Below are 19,969 nucleotides of genomic sequence, written 5' to 3' on the forward strand. Positions count from 1 at the left end.
AGCGGTAGGTGGATCAAAACAAAATGTCCAGATACTCTGTGACCAAAATGGTACTGAAACAGAGGATGACAGACTAAATGCCGAAATACTAAATGTCTTTTTCCAAAGCTGTTTCACAGAGGAAGACTGCACTGTAGTTCCTTCTCTAGATTGTTGCACAGATGACAAAATGGTAGATATCGAAATAGACGACAGAGGGATAGAGAAACAATTAAAATCGCTCAAAAGAGTAAAGGCCGCTGGACCTGATGGGATACCAGTTCGATTTTACACAGAGTACGCGAAGGAACTTGCCGCCCTTCTTGCAGCGGTGTACCGTAGGTCTCTAGAAGAGCGTGGCGTTCCAAAGGATTGGAAAAGGGCACAGATCATCCCCGTTTTCAAGAAGGGACGTCGAACAGATGTGCAGAACTATAGACCTATATCTCTAACGTCGATCGGTTGTAGAATTTTTGAACACGTATAATGTTCGAGTATAATGACTTTTCTGGAGACTAGAAATATACCCTGTAGGAATCAGCATGGGTTTCGAAAAAGACGGTCGTGTGAAACCCAGCTCGCGCTATTCGTCCACGAGACAGAGGACCATAGACACGGGTTCACAAGTAGATGCCGTGTTTCTTGAATTCCGCAAGGCGTTCGATACAGTTCCCCACAGTCGTTTAATGAACAAAGTAAGAGCATATGGACTATCAGACCAATTGTGTGATAGGATTGAAGAGTTCCTAGATAACAGAACGCAGCATCTCATTCTCAATGGAGAGAAGTCTTCCGAAGTAAGAGTGATTTCAGGTGTGCCGCAGGGGAGTGTCATAGGACCGTTGCTATTCACAATATACATAAATGACCTTGTGGATGACATCAGAAGTTCACTGAGGCTTTTTCCAGATGATGCTGTGGTGTATCTAGAGGTAGTAACAATGGAAAATTGTACTGAAATGCAGGAGGATCTGCAGCGAATTGACGCATGGTGCAGGGAATGGCAATTGAATCTCAATGTAGACAAGTGTAATGTGCTGCGAATACATAGAAAGATAGATCCCTTGTCATTTAGCTACAAAATAGCAGGTCAGCAACTGGAAGCAGTTAATTCCATAAATTATCTGGGAGTACGCATTAGGAGTGATTTAAAATGGAATGATCATATAAAGTTGATCGTCGGTAAAGCAGATGCCAGACTGAGATTCATTGGAAGAATACTAAGGAAATGCAATCCGAAAACAAGGGAAGTAGGTTACAGTACGCTTGTTCGCCCACTGCTTGAATACTGCACAGTAGTGTGGGAGCAATACCAGACAGGGTTGATAGAAGAGATAGAGAAGATCCAACGGAGAGCAGCGCGCTTCGCTACAGGATCATTTAGTAATCGCGAAAGCGTTACGGAGATGATAGATAAACTCTAGTGGAAGACTCTGCAGGAGAGACGCTCAATAGCCCGGTACGGGCTTTTGTTAAAGTTTCGAGAACATACCTTCACCGAAGAGTCAAGCAGTATATTGCTCTCTCCTACGTATATCTCGCGAAGAGACCATGAGGATAAAATCAGAGAGATTAGAGCCCACACAGAAGCATACCGACAATCCTTCTTTCCACGAACAATACGAGACTGGAATAGAAGGGAGAACCGATAGAGGTACTCAGGGTACCCTCCGCCACACATCGTCAGGTGGTTTGCGGAGTATGGATGTAGATGTAGATATGCTGGGCAGAGGGCCGGTTTGACAGCATCAGTTCTCGGCATGACATGTGTATATGATTGGAGGTCCTCCTGCACAGAGGCAGTCAGTTTGGCGTGGTGGGATGGCGGTGGGATGCAGACGTGGTGGATGTGGTCCCCGACATGTTTTCTAGATCCAGGAGGTTGACATCCACAGTGTCGGTAGTTTGTGATACAAATTCTGCTGGGAGGGTGATTGTTTCCCCACAGAGCACGTCTGCCAGTGAGGCATCTTCTTTGTAGGCAGCTCGTACGCCCAGCAGCACCCACAGAACAGCCTGCATCCACTCCTGCTTGTGGTATATGAGTGCTGTCTTGAGGATGAGGTGCCACCGTTCCATAAGTCCATTGGATAGAGAATGGTATATCATCGTGTGGAACCGCTGGCACCCAGAGAGGCAGCGGAGCTCAGAGAATAGAGCCGACTCAAATTGCCGGTCCTGGTCAGTTGTCAGCGGCAGACTCTGAGCAGCCAAAGTGTGCAATCCAAAGTGTGATGAAAGCTTGGGTGACAGTGTTAGCCGAAATATTAGTCAGAGGTGTGGTCTCCACCCATCGAGTTGCCCTGTCTATGGTTGACAAGGTGTACTTGTCTCTGTTTGAATCTGGGAATGGCCCCACCAGGTGTATGTGGACATGTTGGAAATGGGTGTTTGGGATGGGGAATTTCCTGAAGCGTGGTTGGGCGTGACGTTTGTATCTCACGATGATCGGCGGCATGTTGGCGCGAGCATAACTCGATATTTTGTGGCGTGGTTGAAAAGACCACTGTAGGTAGTGGGGAGCGGGCACAGTAATTATGACAATAATCACTCACACTCCTGTCACCATGAATACTTTTATTCTCACAGCGCATATACAATGTGAATAGCGTAGACCGCATACCACAGATAACTGATGTGGCAAAGATACAGTTGTTCTTGCTGTGGCAGGGCAGCGATATTATTGGGGAGTAGAGCCAGTGGTCCTACATCCCCACAACTATAACATCAGGGAATCACTGTTGGAATCGGCCACCTCATACGAATACCTGGGTGTAACACTTTGTAGGGATATGAAATGGAATGATCACATAGCCTCAGTCATGGGTAAAGCAGGTAGTAGGGTTCAGTTTACTGGTAGAACACTGAGGAAGGGCAATCACTCTACATAGAAGATTTCTTACAAATCACTCGAGCAACCCATCCCAGAACATTGCTCAAGTGTGTGGGGCCCCTACCATATAGGCCTAACAAGGGATATTGAACATATACAGAGAAGGGCAGCACAAATGGTCACAGATTTGTTTGATCCATGGGAGAGGGTCACAGAAATACTGAAGGAACTGAACTGGAAGACTCTTGAAGATAGACATAAACTATCCCAAGAAAGTCTGTTAACAAAGTTCCAATAACCAGCTGTAAATGATGACTCTAATAATATACTATAAACGCCTACATATCGTTCACATAGGGATTGTGAGGATAAGATAGGAATAATTACTGCGCACAAAGAAACATTCAAACAATCGTTCTTCCCGTGCTCCATACGTGAATGGAACAGGAAGAAACCCTAATAACTGGCACAATGGGACATACCGTCTGCCATGCACTTCATGGTGGTTTGCAGAGTATAACTATAGATGCAGATCAGCCTCTGTGTCTACCCATCAACTTTGTACAGACACATGACTGGTCCATTTTATATGCGATCTCTCATCTTGGCCACTTGCTCATTTCTGCTACGCGTGCTGCGTGTCTATCAGACTCTCATGAATGCTATTATGTTCTCTCTGCTGGACAGCCATACAAGCACTTGCACTTACAAGCGCAGGATCTCAGCAGTCCCACAAGACTAGTGGCCAAGAGGGCAGACATATTGTTCACTCAGTTGTACAGAATCGTTCAGCTGTGCCATGTACCTTGAGTGAGGAGGTGGAACTGTTTGCAGCACGACATGCAAGAACGTGGGAAGTGCAACAATATCTACAGCACCATGAACTGTCAGCAAGGCGATTATTGACGTGACTTTCCTTTATATGACAGCAAAGAGTTGCAAGCCAATACAGCTGCGGCCAGTGACAACGCCGTACACATGACTGGCACCATGCCATCATTTCTGACGAGTTCCGGCTCTCTGTACAGCTTCATGATGGATGTATCCATGTCTACATCTACATCGGTGTACATACTCCACAAGCCACTGTATGGTACATGGTGAAGGGTACCTCGTACCATTAACAGTCATTTGCCTTCCTGTTCCACTCACAAACAGAGCGAGGGAAAAACGACTATTTTTAGAAAAAATCTACATAAATGAATTCTAAATTCAACACATTAATCTGTCAAAATAGTAAATTAATTGATATTAAATCAATAACATAAAGAATATGCCTTTCTTAGAGCCCTGATTTCTCTTATCGTATCTTCATAATCTTCGTGCGAAATGTACGTTGGCGGCAGTATAATCGTTCTGCTGCCGGCCCCAAAAACTGGAATAGTGTCTCACGAAAGGAACATCGCCTTCACTCCAGGGATTCCCATTTCAGTTCACAATGTATCTCCATAACATTTGCATGCTGATCGAACCCACTGGTACAAATCTAGCAGCGTCTCCCTGGATTGCTTCAATGTCGTCCTGTAATCTGACCTGCTGGGGATCCCAAACGCTCAGGAAGGAATAAAAAATGGGTGGCACTAGTGTTCTATATGCGACCTCCTTTATAGATGAGCAATAGTTTTCCAAAATTCTCCCAATAAAAAGAAGTCAGCCATTCGTCTTCCCCCCTGCCAACTTGATGTGCTCGTTCCATTTCATATTGCTTTGCAATGTTATGCCTAGATATATAGCTGATGTGACTGTCAAGCAGCACACTACTAATGCTGTCTTCTATTTTTTCCTATTCATCCCCATTAACTTATATTTTTCTACATTTAGAGCAAGCTGCCATTCATCGCACCACCTAGAAATTCTGTCTGCACTATCTTGAATCCTCCTACAGTCATTCAGTGACGACACCTGCTCGTGCACCACAGCATCATCAGCAAATAGCAGTAAATTGCTGCTCACCCTCTCCATCAGATCATTTATATATATATAGAAGGTAACAGCGATCCTACAGCATTTCCCTGGGACACCCCTGACGAAACCTTTACTTCTTTTGACCACTCGCTGTCGAGGATAACATACTGGGTTCTATTGCTTAAGAAATCTTCGAGCCACTCACAAATCTGGGAAAATAATCTGCATGCTTGGACCTTCGTCAACAGTCTGCAGTGGAGCACCGCAGAAAATGATTTCTGGAAATCTAGGAATATGGAATCTGTATGTAGCCCTTCATACTTGGTTCACAGGAGGAAGATGACTTTCGCACGAGTGATACCTTTTAAATCCGTGCGGATTTGTGGACAGAAGCTTTTCTGTCTCGAGGAAATTTATTACATTCGAAATGAGAATGTGTTAAGAACTCCGCAGCAAACCGATGTTATTGGTCTGTAATTATGTGGGTCCGTTCTTTTACCTTTCCTATGTGTAGGAGTCAGCTCTACTTTTTTCCAGTCACTTGGGATCTTGCACTGAGCGAGGGATTCGCAATGAAAGCAAGCTAAGTAAGGGAACAATGTTGCATGGTAATCTCTGTAAAACAGAACTGGGATTTCACCTGTACCTAACGACTTATTTGTTCGCAACTCTTTCAGTTGCTTCTGTATTCTAGGGATGACTATTTCTATGTCCTCCATGCGGGAGACTGTTCCAACCTCCTGCATAAATAACTTTCTTAAAGATAAAATTTAAAAGTTCAACTTAGCTTTTGCTGTTTTCTATTGCCACCCCAGACTGGTCGATGAGTGACTGGATAGAAACCTTTGACGCACTTAGCGATTCTACGTAAACTAGATTTTTTTTTTTTTTTTTTTTTTTTTTTTTTTTTTGCGTTCTCGGCAAGAACCTTCGCTAAGGTACGAAGATAGAAGTCGCTGTATGCTTCACACATCGATCTTCTTAGGGATGTACGAATTTCTACTCATTTTTGCCAATCAACATTTGCGCGTTCTCTTTTGAACCGAGAATGCAACAGTCTCTCCTTCGACAGGATTTTCCGAATTTTATTATAAAACCTGTTATGGAACCAGTTTAAATTGTGCCCTTACTTCCTCTGAGTCTGCCACACTAGGACTACTAAATGGTGTCAATTCATTGTCTTAGTAGGATGCTAATAACTGTTTATCTGCTTTTTGTAGCGTAAATACTCTCCCAGACTTCTTGATGGATTTATCAACTTTAATAACCATCATCATTATAATGACATTTGAGCACTAATCCCTGTCTCTATACTGACAATGTTGACAAGGTCAGGCCTGTTTGTAACTACATGGTCTAAAATATTTCCACTGCATGTGGGTTGTCGAACTAGTTGCTCAACGCAGTTTTCAGAAAACGTGTTCGAAAGGACTTCACAAGACTGTCTGTCCATACCACCTGCAATGAATCCATAGACGTCTCAGTCTATACTGGGTAGATTAAAGTCCTCTCCAACTAATATTTCATTATCTGGGTGTTGACGCACTATTGTACGTAGATTTTCTTTGAATGGTTCTAGAACTGTTTTGGTGGAATCAGGTGGCAAGTAAAAAGATCCAATAATTAACTTGATTTCACCTAAGCCTGCTACGCATATTCAGATGTTTGGAGGCTTCAAGGAGAGCGAGCACAGCCAAATTACGTTCATCTTTGACATATAGTGGCTGTGCCCTATCTTTGAGATTGTGATGTTATTTTTCGACAAGACAATGGATAACCACACATTGCAAATGCTGTTCTGACCCACCTCCATACACAGGGGTACTCGACCGTTGCCCTAATCAGTACAATCCCCAGCACTCTCTCTCTCTCTCTCTCTCTCTCTCTCTCTCTCTCTCTCTCTCTCTCTCTCTGTCTCCCTCTCTTTCACTGAAAAATCTGGTGATTGGCTTCCAGGAGAATGGCATGCCACCACTTGTCAGACACTGTAGTTGATGAAGTCTAGCATGGATTCGAAGCAGTGGAATGATGTAGTCGTATCCATCATCCAAGCTCCATTTGACTCTATGACCAGTTGGGCTAGTTCCATTGTTGCTGCCAGAGGCTGTAGCTCTCTGCACTAACATTTGCACCATATATCCACCTAGATCACCAACCAATTTACTCATGTATTCTTCCTATGATACTGTGGGTATTATGTGGCATAGAACCGCAATGACACACTTTTACAGTCAGAATGAACATTTATTTCGGCACTGAAAAGAGAGAAAGTGTCACTTTGCGTCAGAGCCAGATAAAGTCTTTTTGCAAAGTATAAAACACACATTCCCACACATTCACACAAGCACCTCTCACACACCAGCTACAGCGCCCAGAGACAGTGCATACATGTGCATGAGTTGTGCTTGTGTGAACATGTGTGTGTTTTCTACTTCAGAAGGAAGTTTTTGTCCAAAAGCTTAACATTTTAGCCGTCTTTTCCGTTGTGCCTGTCTGTGACTCAATGCCTCCTCTATGTGGTGAGTACCACTCTATCCTTTCCATATTGTTTTATCCCAAACAGGGAGTCTTTAGGAAGATGTCAGGCCTTTCAATTTGTGTGGCATGTGCTGTTTCACAAACTGTAAACCCAAAAGTGTGAAAAGAATCTTCCCCAAAAACATTGTCCACTTTGAAGGGGAGCTGCAACAAGATAATTGCCGGGTAAGAAACTTGATTGCAATTAAATAAAATGGATAGTTTTCCTAGCAAGTGGGCACATGATGGCATCCATAGGCCCAAACGTTTGGCTTGGCTGGCTGTAAGTACAATGATAATAACTTAAGTAAGTGGGTCAGTTTAGCAAGGACACAGCAGCACCAGCTTCAAGGAGTAACTTCACTGCGCGTTTGTCTACGAATTCATCTAAGTACACTTGCTGGACTGCATTCTGAGAAGTCTGCACATTGGTATATTTACCACTCACTTCATTCACTTTCATACATTAGGGCTTATTTTGGGCAGAGTTGCTAAATATATGTTTTGCAAGTGTGCCTATTTGGCACACTTGTGACATGTTGCACCCCAGTGGAGTCATGGAGTGATGCACTGCATGTGTGGTGAAGGAAGCAACATTTTCAGCCAGTGAACAATGAGGGCTGCCACTGATGGGGCCCATTGCCACTGCTATGATTGTTGATGGAATCATCTGGGAGGTGGGAAAGATGAGCGTCCCACCAGCATTACATCTGGCATGTCTGTTGTTAGAGAGCTGAGTACAAAACAGCAATTCCTAACAGAAATTCCTACATAACCTGTGTAGCTCAGTGGCCCAGACTACATGAGATTGAATGGGGTCGTTTTTTAACTGTCAAAATTCAAACATGGCACTAATAACATGTTTCTTCATTTAAAAATACTGACCACAAAAGATGACTCATAGCTGTGGAAAAGTATTACTAATGATTGACCACCAGAACATCAAAAATTGAGGTGGAACTAATGATGGAGTAAGAACTAAAATGAGGGTAAGTGAAACAGTGGCAGATCGAACTGAAAGAAAATCATTAAACTAGTATAGGCATTTGGTGAGAATGCCAGATCATTAGTGGCAAACGGAAACCACCTGACAAACAAACATGACAGACCATGACATCCTTGGAATGATCATATCAACAAAATAATGGAGCATCCGGGTGTACACAAGGAAGGTGCCCCAAATAGAGGGGCTCGGTAGAAAATAACAGGAATACAGCAATTTGTTGTTTTCAACTGATCTTTTTATTAATTAGCCCTGTAATGATATTTGTAATGCTTTCAGGGTGAGTAAATGACTCCAGTTCTTCTTTGTAACTTTATTGCCTCTGGTAAATCAACTTCATAAGGGCCCCGTACTGACAAACAATACTCAAGAATTAAATAGGTGGTAAATAAAGGGATGCCTGGGGACAGCCCATTTTTCACTGGTATGAGTGTGATGGTGCAGAATGAAGATAAATATGCTAACAATACATAGAGCAGGTTAAAAAAGTGTATGAACAATAAGAACTGCAACAACTAAGTTGGTACAGCCACATTAAGCTTCGCTGTCTTTTAGTTCTTCTTTTTTGACCTTAATACCATGAATTGCACTAGACCTAAAGTTTTATTGTTAGAGACATGTTAACTTTCTGGAAAAAAGTACATTCTACTGCAGTAGGAAGTCAGATTGGAAAATAATGTTTATAATGAAACTGTAGCAAAAAAATTTACCATGAAATAATTCATGATATGGTATTGGGAAGTTGTGTGAAGTTCTTAAACTTTCAAGCATGTGTCAAGAAGTCTACTTGAAAGCATATTTGTCCTTGAAGTGGATCACCACTAGAAGGTGTGACAAACATCAGTTGGAAGATAGAGGTCAATCGATACTTATCAAGATCACAGTAGAGATAAATGATTTTGATTGCAGCTTACATAAATGTTTCCAGCCAGATAACTGTATGCTCCATTTCAGAGTAGGAATACCACTTCATTCAGCAGCAGAAGATATAAGCAGTCATACACTTATCAGCCACTCAGTCAGGTGTCAACTGTGCTGCTGCAATGATGTTCAGTTGATCTGCTTCATCTGTAAATGGTGAGTTGAACTCTTCTAATGAAGTTACTTGTTTTGCAAAATTTCAATGTTTTGTCAAAGCTGTTGGCCTGAAATCTTAACTGAATTATTGTCATATACATACCAATGTCACAGTGTTAAACAACCACATACTCGTAGCATATAATACAGAATGAAAATCATTCAGTGCATTGTAATTACATAGTTATTTCTTCGTTCTCAGCTCTTCTATTTGATTCTACAGTAAAGAAAGCACTTTATTGTAAACTTAGCAATGTATGTAGATGTACACCTTATCTCCACTTCATTTGAAGTTTAGCTGGACATCAAGTCTATGTAACATTTGGGTTGTCATTTATCTCCTTTCTTGTATCCTTGTATCAACCATGTGATTGCAACTGAAGCCTCATAGAAGTTGTTCATACCATGATTTTCAGGTAGGGTGAAACAAAATCAGTGAAACTGAGAGAAGCAAGTGATAAATAAATTATTCTGAAGCCAGCAAAAAGGCACATCATGACAAAAGCCAACTTTGTCATAAAACACAAGGGTGAAGATTATGATATTGGAAAATTTCTCCATTTTCACCCTGGAGGCACTAACACTGTTGCTCCTTACAGAGGGAAGGAGATTAGTCACAAATTGGATGAAATACATCATGCTCCATCAGCATATTACATGATGAAAGACTACAAAGTGAAGAAAGGGGAAGGAGATGACTTAGAGGTAAGAACAGTAGCAGTAGTTATTTATTTATAATCCAGAATCTCACATTTTCATGGAAGTACACAGTCAAGATGGTCATTGTTTCATTTATATCTACAGAACACTGGCATAGGAGACATGATAAATACCACCTCACACTCTTCATATATGTGCTGAATAATACATAGTAGTCTACACTGATACTACAAATTCTTTTTCCAAAGGCACTGAATTTTATAAAGTCCTCTATGATTTGGATTACCTTCAGCATTATTAATTATGAACTATTACAGTATAATATATAACATTAAATTTAAACATGTGTTATATATTACTAGTTCATTTTACCTTTTGTGGGAGATAATTAGGAAATGAACTTCTACAACATTGCTTTTAGTGTGAATATATATTCCAAATACAACACATTTTTCTTTTTTTGTGTTGTGAACCAAACACAATTGTTTTTTAACTGCAGTATTTTAATAAAAACAGTTCTCATGCAGAGCTTATGTACATGATCGTCACAATTAGGATGGTTCTGAACAAATCATTACTTTATTTACTGGAGCCACTTTCCCATTCTCAATTGGAGTTTCTTGCAGTACTTAATAACTTTCCTCTGTAATGTGTTATTTATTCATAAAACCTCTAACTTTTTTGTATTTTATTAATTTTTTTCATTTATAAACTTACTAATCATCATTCTGTAAATTTGTACTAACTCATTCTATAACCAAGAAGCTATGGCTCACATGGTCACGGACAAATAAATATGGATCAGTTCTGCACAAAGTAAAATATGAGGGCAATCCATAAATCAATCTCCATTTATTTAAAAAAAAAATGTGAACAAAGTTACAGAATTTGTAGCAATACTGTGAACGTACACACTCCAATTTATTTTTCCAAATACTTTCCAGCCACAGTGAGAATTTGTTGTAGCCTTTGACAAGCTCTGAAAGTCCACATCTTAGAATTCTGCCACCTGTGACTGAAGCTGCTATGACATTTGTTTACAACTTACTTTTCTACAGAAATGCACAAATAATCTGCGTAAAATGAAAACAAAGCTCCACAGTGTTGAATCTGTGTTTTCTCTAACCCTTTTGCCAATCAAATCAATCAGATCTGTCCTTGTGATTCTCATTAGTGAGAAAGGTGGCTGAACAAAATCATAAATGTTTTGTTTGATTAATGGAAAGGTTAGAGAAAACAACAAATTCACCACTGCAGAGATTCCAGAGATTTATGTTCATTTTTCATGGATTATTTATACTCTTCTATACAAAGGGGAGTTGGAAATCCACATTGTAGATTGCCTTCAGCCACAGATATGACTGCAGAATTTCAGAGCTCATCAAACACTATGACAATGTCTCAATGCAGCTGGAAACTATGTGGAGGAATAAATTAGAGTGTGTACTTTCACAGCATTGTAAAACAAATTCTTTAACTTCATTCATTAAAAAAAAAAAAAAAAAAAAAAAAACAAATGGATTTAACTTCATGACTTGAACAGAGAAATGAGGATAACAAACTGAACAGTCCTATATTATAATACTAAAATTATCTTCATACTGTTTCCACACAGTATATTGAATCTCAACACTACCCTGCTACAGTAGCATTCTGGAAATGGATTTCTCAAAAATACGTCGTCTTTTCAAAAACTTCAAGAGCTTTGTGCACAAATTTTTTCTGCACTTACCTTTTACTTATTCTGTATGGTCTCCTTTGAAATACTCACCTCCACAATTGATACACTGCTCCCAATGTCTTTTGCACTTCCAGAAGCAGTCTTGGAATGCCTCTTGCTCGATCACACGGAGTTCTGTCTGTGAATCCTCTTTTACCGTGTCTATCATTGAAAATATTCACCCTTTCAATAGGGTTTTCAACTTTGGAAATAAACAAAAAGTCCACAGGGCCCAGGTCTGGAAGTATGGAGAATGATGCAGCCCAGTGATTTCATTTTTTGTGCAATGTGCAGGTGCATTATCGTGATGCAAAAGTCATAAATTGTCTCACCACATTTGTCCCTGAAGCATAAATTCATGATGAACTAATCTTTCAAAGTCAAAGAAAACTATCAGACTGGCTTTCACATTTGACCTGAGCTGATGAGCTTTTACTGGTCTTCAGGAACCTTTCCTGACCCACTGTGAAGACAGAACTGTGGTCAACATCATAACCATAGACCCACATCCCATCACCAGTTACAATTTTCTTAAGGAACATCTCATTCTCATTTGCGTGATCCAAAAGCTATTCACAGATTGTGAAGTGAAGGTCTTTGTGGTCTTCACTCATGAGCTATGGGATGAACTTGGTGGCAACACGATGCATTCCAAGATGCTGTGTGAGGATTTCATGACATGATCCAACTCAAATGTTACATTCTTCTGCAGTCTCTCAGACAGTCAGTCTTTGGCACGCACAGTTTCACTGATGTTCCTGATATGTTGTTGGTAGATGTCAAAGGGCATCCTGAACGAGGGTCATCTTTAACTTCCATATGATTGTTTTTAAGAAGTGTGAACCATTCGTAACACCAAGTATGGCTTAAGCTCTTGTCACCATAGGCTTCCTGAAACACTTGATGTGCCTCTGTAACAGTTTCCATGAGTTTCACACAAAATTTAAATCAGACAGATTGCTCCTCTAAATCTGACATCTCAAAATTCACAAACTGTGTGACACAACATTCTACTCAGTACAGCCCTGAGAAATAACTAACAGACATACAACAATGAAACTTCCGGCAATTACACATTAAGCACAGGTTTGTGCAGGGATGCCAGCCACAGTTTGCTCCAACACACCACTGGCATGAAATTACAAATGTTCTGGAATTTTTTGAACAGACCTTGTATGTAATCACACCAATCTTTAAACATGGAAACAGAAGAGATTGTAACAACTACAGAGGCATCTCTTTAATCAGCGTTGTGGGTAAAATCTTCTCAGGTATTGTTGAAAGGAAAGTGTGAGTATTAGTTGAGGACCAATTGGATGAAAATCAGTGTCGGTTTAGGCCTCTTAGAGGTTGTCAGGACCAGATCTTTAGCTTATGGCAAATAATGGAGAAGTGTTATGAGTGGAACAGGGAATTGTATCTATGCTTTATAGATCTAGAAAAGGCATATGACCGGGTTCCTAGGAGGAAGTTATTGTCTGTCCTATGAGATTATGGAATAGGAGGCAAACTTCTGCAAGCAATTAAAGGTCTTTACATGGATAGTCAGGCAGCAGTTAGAGTTGACAGTAAATTGAGTTCATGGTTCAGAGTAGTTTCAGGGGTAAGACAAGGCTGCAACCTGTCTCCACTGTTGTTCATATTATTTATGGATGATATGTTGAAAACAATAGACTGGCTGGGTGAGATTAAGATATGTGAACACAAAATAAGCAGTCTTGCATATGTGGATGACTTAGTTGTGATGGGAGATTCGATTGAAAGTTTGCAAAGTAATATTTCAGAGCTAGCTAGATCAGAAATGTAAGGACTATGGTATGAAGATTAGCATCTCCAAAATGAAAGTAATGTCAGTGGGAAAGAAATACAAACGGATTGAGTGCCAAATAGGAGGAACAAAGTTAGAACAGGTGGACAGTTTCAAGTACCTAGGATGCATATTCTCACAGGATTGCAACATAGTGAAAGAACTGGAAGCGAGGTGTAGCAAAGCTAATGGAGTGATTGCTCAGCTACAATCTACTCTCTTCTGCAAGAAGGAAGTCAGTACCAAGACTAAGTTATCTGCGCACCATTTCAATCTTTCGACCAACTTTGTTGTATGGGAGCAAAAGCTGGGTGGATTCAGGTTACCTTATCAACAAGGTTGAGGTTATGGATATGAAAGTAGCTAGGATGATTGCAGGTACTAATAGATGGGAACAATGGCAGGAGGGTGTCCACAATGAGGAAATCAAAGAAAAACTGGGAATGAACTCTATAGATGTAGCAGTCAGGGTGAACAGGCTTAGATGGTGGGGTCATGTTACATGCATGGGAGAAGCAAGGTTACCCAAGAGACTCATGGGTTCAGCAGTAGAGGGTAGGAGGAGTCGAGGCAGACCAAGGAGAAGGTACCTAGATTCGGTTAAGAATGATTTTGAAGTAATAGGTTTAACATCAGAAGAGGCACCAATGTTAGCACAGAATAGGGGATCATGGAGGAATTTTATAAGTGGGGCTATGCTCCAGACTGAACGCTGAAAGGCATAATCAGTCTTAAATGATGATGATGATGATGATGATGACCTTTTATGTCAGTGGTCTTCCACAAATATGCCTGTATTTCATCACCTGGCATGGTACAGAATATTTCTAGAAGAAAGGAGTACACAGAATGAGGTGATAGTAAGGACCACATGAAACAGAAAGCATAATGTAAACATTTGCTCTCCTTTCAAAGCAATTTTAAAATCACATTGTTAGCCATGTTTATCATATGACTTCACATATAATCTATATCTAAAAACAAAGATGATGTGACTTACCAAACGAAAGCGCTGGCATGTTGACAGACACACAAACAAACAAACACAAACATACACACAAAATTCAAGCTTTCGCAACCAACTGTTACTTCATCAGGAAAGAGGGAAGGTGAGGGAAACATGAAAGGATGTGGGTTTTAAGGGAGAGGGTAAGGAGTCATTCCAATCCCGGGAGCGGAAAGATTTACCTTAGGGGGAAAAAAGGACAGATATACACTCGCACACACACACACACATCCATCCGCACATACACAGACACAAGCAGACATGACAAATGTGTCTGTGTATGTGCGGATGGATGTGTGTGTGTGTGCGAGTGTATATCTGTCCTTTTTTCCCCCTAAGGTAAGTCTTTCCGCTCCCTGGATTGGAATGACTCCTTACCCTCTCCCTTAAAACCCACATCCTTTCATCTTTCCCTCTCCTTCCCTCTTTCCTGGTGAAGTAACAGTTGGTTGCGAAAGCTTGAATTTTGTGTGTATGTTTGTGTTTGTTTGTTTGTGTGTCTATCAACATGCCAGCGCTTTCGTTTGGTAAGTCACATCATCTTTGTTTTTAGATATATTTTTCCCACGTGGAATGTTTCCCTCTATTATATTCACATATAATCTAGTAGACATGCTTACACGGTTTGCATATGAGGATAGGTATTACCTTTCTAGCTTGAGTTAGAATGTATGAAGAAATTTTTTGGTGTAGGTTTAATTCTGTATTTCTTATATATTGAAGTGACCTTTGCTATTTTCCACTCCTCTGACATCTCATATTTTACCCAGCACATGTTAGAGAGACGTAGCATTCTTAATTATAAGAGAATTCTCCCGTATTTAATCTGTTCAGTATTTTTGCATCTAGTAGTGGTGATTTTTTTCCATCAGATGAATAAAATTTATTCCTTGCAGTTTCAGTGCCCCCCCCCCCCCTCCCTCACACACATACATGAGAGAATTTAATCCAGAAACTTACCTAGCATTTATGGACTATGAAAACGCATTTGACAGAACTCACAGAGACAAGCTATGGGCAATAATGGAAAAAAGAGAAATCTATAAGCATCTGATCTGAGTCACGAAAACCCTATACAAGAAAACCAGAATGGGTTTGACACATGTAAGGAATTAACTCCTGGAAAACAAACAAATCAAGGAGTAAAACAAGGGTGTAGCTTGTCACTTAGATTATTTAATATCTATGTAGATGACGGGACCAGGGAATGGAAAAAAAACAGAACACCATCACGCATAAAGGAAGGAACACATATATTAACACCATGTTAGTTGTGGATGTTCAGGTTAGCATACAAGACGATGTAGATAAATTACAAATGATATGCTGTCTAGGGTTTGTTCCCTATGTCCACTTTCTCAGTTCTTTTGTTGAATACTGTTGCCACAACCATTGTGTTTTACCAACTCCAGTGCAGGAGACAAGGCTTTGCTGTTGGTGCCCAGTCATGACTCGTTATATTTTCTATTATCTTTATCTCCATTCACTCTCTTATAACACTGTCCCAGTGTTTGGAGGTCTGTGCTAGAACCCCTGTTTCTTCATACATCATAGATCAGTTCTCAGCAATAGCTGATTTAGTTGCCTGTCCCAGCAGGGTGTGCCTCTGATGTCCACTATTGTAGTCATTTGGCCAATCCATGAAATGCCACATTGGTACGGTATGTTACAAATTCCTAAATTCCTGGTTTTTGTATGTCAAGGTCATCTTTCACATACCCCAGCAGTCCTCTTGAGCACCAGACTGAAAACAGAACATCAGCTCACTGTCAGACACACTGGACTGAAAATTGAACATCTCAGGACAATTCTAGTGAGAACAAACTGCAGATGGAGCACCTAGAGCTGACCAGAGAGGGGTATTGGAGCTGTTCCACTCGACTAGCTATCTCAAGTAGTATCGAATGAAGACATCAGTCATGCCAAAATATTGTACATGGACAACACTGATATCCAGCAGAACACGTGAAACCTCAAGATGTCAACAGATTGTGAAGAAGGACAGAAGAATTATCTACACACACAGAGTGGGTCAACACAGTGTAACTCAGCAGTGTTTGCAATGAAAACACTAGGTTTTCTGTTTGAGAGTGCCAACTATGGTTTCATGTACAATAAAAAGCTATGCAGTACACTTCTTTCTAGTGGACTTCAACAAGATGTATGAATATGGGGTCTTCCCTGTGCTGAGACCACAATGTTAATAAGATGTGAATCAAGTCAAGAAAATTCTCACAATCAATGCTGCCCAATGAATAGCTGTAGAAAGGTTTCTACACAGCTGGATGTTCCATACCATACTGCCTTCTTCAAGACAGCCAGAAATTCTTGTGCAGACCAATGTGATGCCTACCTGCTACAAAGCTATTGTAAATCCTCCCTGTGGTGTCTGAAAAATCGACAACTTTCTGGATCCGAAGATACTCACAACATCTGCTGCATTCATCATCCTCTCTCTCATAAGTGTTTTTAATGTCAGCAGATATTAGGACACATTGTTATGTGGGGTGTAATTAAAACCTAGTCTGCAGTTTTGTCTGTCGTATAGCCTGTATGGTATTGTTTTGTCTAAGCCAGCATTGTATGCAACCCATGTTTTCTGTAGAAGAAAATATGTGGTGTCTGGGAACCAATGGAAACCACCTAGAAAAATTTTTTACATGGTCAAATGAAATCTAGTGAACTGCAGGGGTTGAAAAGAATCCCCAATAAACTGGAAGGAATTAAGAAGTTTTAACAGTCAGTATCAACGTCGACCATTAGCGGAAAACCATACTAAATCTGACCAAAAGCACAGAACAGGCAACTAACACTGGAACTTCAGAAGAGAGGAGACTGAACAATTAAAAATGGCTGCCTACACAGAAATCTATTTAGTTACTTTTCTGATACCACTCGTTGGTGTTCTGCTGAATTTTCCATTCTACAGCTGTACAAAAAGTTGGCATGTACCTATGTCCACTGATGGCACTTTGTTGGTAGATGCAAAGTATATCAGTGTACTGAATGACCAGACAGCTCAATGCCTGACACGTTTATGGCTTCAGTTTGAGAGATAACACTCATGAAGTAGGTAATGAAATTACCTGTCTGCACAAAATTCTCCCGTTCTACCGAGACCAGCACCTCACTCAGCTGTTCAATAAGCATTTGTTAAGTACACATGCACCTGAATTTAAGGTCTCACATGGAATAATTGTTATACAAGGTCTTTTAGAAAAATTCTGGTTCTCCACAAAATTTTCCTGTGCTTACCTTTTACTTAATGGGCATGGTCTCTTGGAATTACTTTCCTCTACACTTGATACACCACTCATAAAGCTGGGTGCAGAAAAATTTCCACTGCCAGTCACAATAAAAGATTATTTATTCATCACATGACTGGTTTCAGGTGTTGGCCCTTCCTCAGGTGTTTATACATTCATGTACACATTTATATGCATGGAGAGTACTGTATAAATACAAAGAAAATTATTTTCTGGTGACTAAGCACATACAAGTGGAACAATTGTAAGTGGCAAGGCAGCATTTGTCAAAAGTATATCTGTACTTACATAAAGATGAAGCATCATTATCATAATTACTCTGCGGTGACAATTTTTCCATTTAGTTGCGCATTTGTTATCATGTGATAATGATAAATGTGCAACTAAATGGAAAAACTGTCACCCCAGTGTAATAATAATAATAATGCTGCTTCATCTTTATGTAAGTACAGGAATATTTTCGATAAATGCTGCCTTCCCACTTACAATTGTTCCACTTGTATCTGTTTAGTCACCAGCAAATAATTTTCTTTCTATTTGTACAGTGATATCCAGTAATATACATATGTACATGATTGTATAAACATCTGAGGAAGGGCACATGCCCAAACCCAGTTGTGTGATGAATAAATAATCTTTTATCGTGCTTGGTAGTGGAAATTTTTCTACACCCTGCAAAGGAACAGTCACAGAGTTCAACAGCATCCACTGTGGATAAAATTCACTCTCAAAGCTGTTTATACTTCTGGATGCAATCCTAGTATGTCTGTTGCTGGATTGTGTGAAGCACAATTTGTGAATTTTCTTTTAATTGGTGCAAAATTATGAATGTCCCATAAGTTTTTGAACAGACTTCTTCATACAATCAATCTTCCATCTAAGTCAAATGTTCTGCTATGCACTGGGAAATATGTTTGTCTGGCAATAAAGTTTTCTAGGCTGACATTCTTGTATAAAATTTTATTTTGTGTGAAAAGAAGATGAAGAATATCTAATATAATAAATTTACCTATTTGTTTCATTTAAAATATACATTAATAGTGGAGTCTTTGTTTTAATGTATGTTGTTCTCTATTAGGTGGATTTTCTTCATGTAATCCATTCCAAACTCTATAAATCTGAGCACTGTTGGTTTGCCTCCAACAATCTGGAATCCAACAATCTTTCAAAAATTGGTGAAAGGAGATAGAAGCTACTACAGCATTGCTTATTAATGTGGGGCTAGCAAAACATATCATTATATAACTGGAGACCAACATGGCTCCCAGCACAGTATACCACTAGAAATACATCCTAACTTAGCGCTCAATAAATTAGCAAGGATTGTATTTCGATCAGTTACAATGTGTGGAGCATCTTGACAAAGGCAGTACCCGATGACATGAATCTTGTGACCAGATAATAGCTATGTTGTTGTAGTTGTCTTCAGTCTGAAGAGTGGTGTGATGCTGCTCGCTGTCACTTTTATCCTGTGCAAGCCTATCCATCTCTGAGTTACTACTGCAACCTACATCCTTCTGTATCTGCTTACTGCATTCATCTCTTGGTCTCCCTCTATGATTTTTACACACCACATTTCCCTCCTGTACCAAATTGGAGATCCCTTGATCCCTCAGAATGTTTCCTACCAACCCACCCCTTCTTCTAGTTAGGTTGTGCCACAAATTTCTTTTCTCCTCAATTCTATTCAGTACCTCCTCATTAGTTACATGATCTACCCACCTAATCAACACAAGTCTACTGCAGCACCACATTTCACTCCCTGTATTTTACCCCTGCTACCACCAAAATTTCAAAGAGAGTATTCCAGTCAATATTGTCAAAAGCTTTCTCTAAGTCTACAAATGCTCTAAGCATAGGTTTGCCTTTCTTTAACTCTTAGTGTATTCCTATATTTCTCCAGAAACCAAACTGATCTCTCCTGGGGTCAGCTTCTACCAGTTTCCTATTTGTCCGTAAAGAATTCATCTTAGTATTTTGCAACCTTGATTTAGGAAACTGTTAGTTCAGTAGTTTTCACACCTGTCGACACCTGCTTTCTTTTGAATTGGAATTATTATAGTCTTCTTGAAGTCTGAAGGTATTTCACCAGTCTCATACATCTTGATCATTAGATGGAAGAGTTTTGTCATGATTGGCTTTCCCTACAGTAGTTCTAATGGACTGTTTACTCCCAGGGCCTTGTTTCAGCTTAGG

At 40.1% G+C, this 19,969-nt stretch overlaps 1 protein-coding gene across 3 annotated transcripts in view; it reads left to right on the plus strand.

The window, feature by feature from the left end:
* The window catches only part of LOC124803048 (fatty acid 2-hydroxylase), a 509,122-nt gene that overhangs the window by 472,466 nt on the left and 16,687 nt on the right, over positions 1-19,969 (plus strand). For all 3 annotated transcript variants that reach the window (XM_047264166.1, XM_047264168.1, XM_047264167.1), the window contains 2 exons: positions 9,192-9,314; positions 9,731-10,019. In XM_047264166.1, coding sequence (XP_047120122.1) covers positions 9,810-10,019 — 210 coding nt within the window. In that variant the 5' untranslated portion in view covers positions 9,192-9,314; positions 9,731-9,809. The remainder of the gene's footprint in view (positions 1-9,191; positions 9,315-9,730; positions 10,020-19,969) is intronic.

This window comes from Schistocerca piceifrons, chromosome 6 (genome assembly GCF_021461385.2).
Source record: "Schistocerca piceifrons isolate TAMUIC-IGC-003096 chromosome 6, iqSchPice1.1, whole genome shotgun sequence".
Lineage (NCBI taxonomy): Eukaryota > Metazoa > Arthropoda > Insecta > Orthoptera > Acrididae > Schistocerca > Schistocerca piceifrons.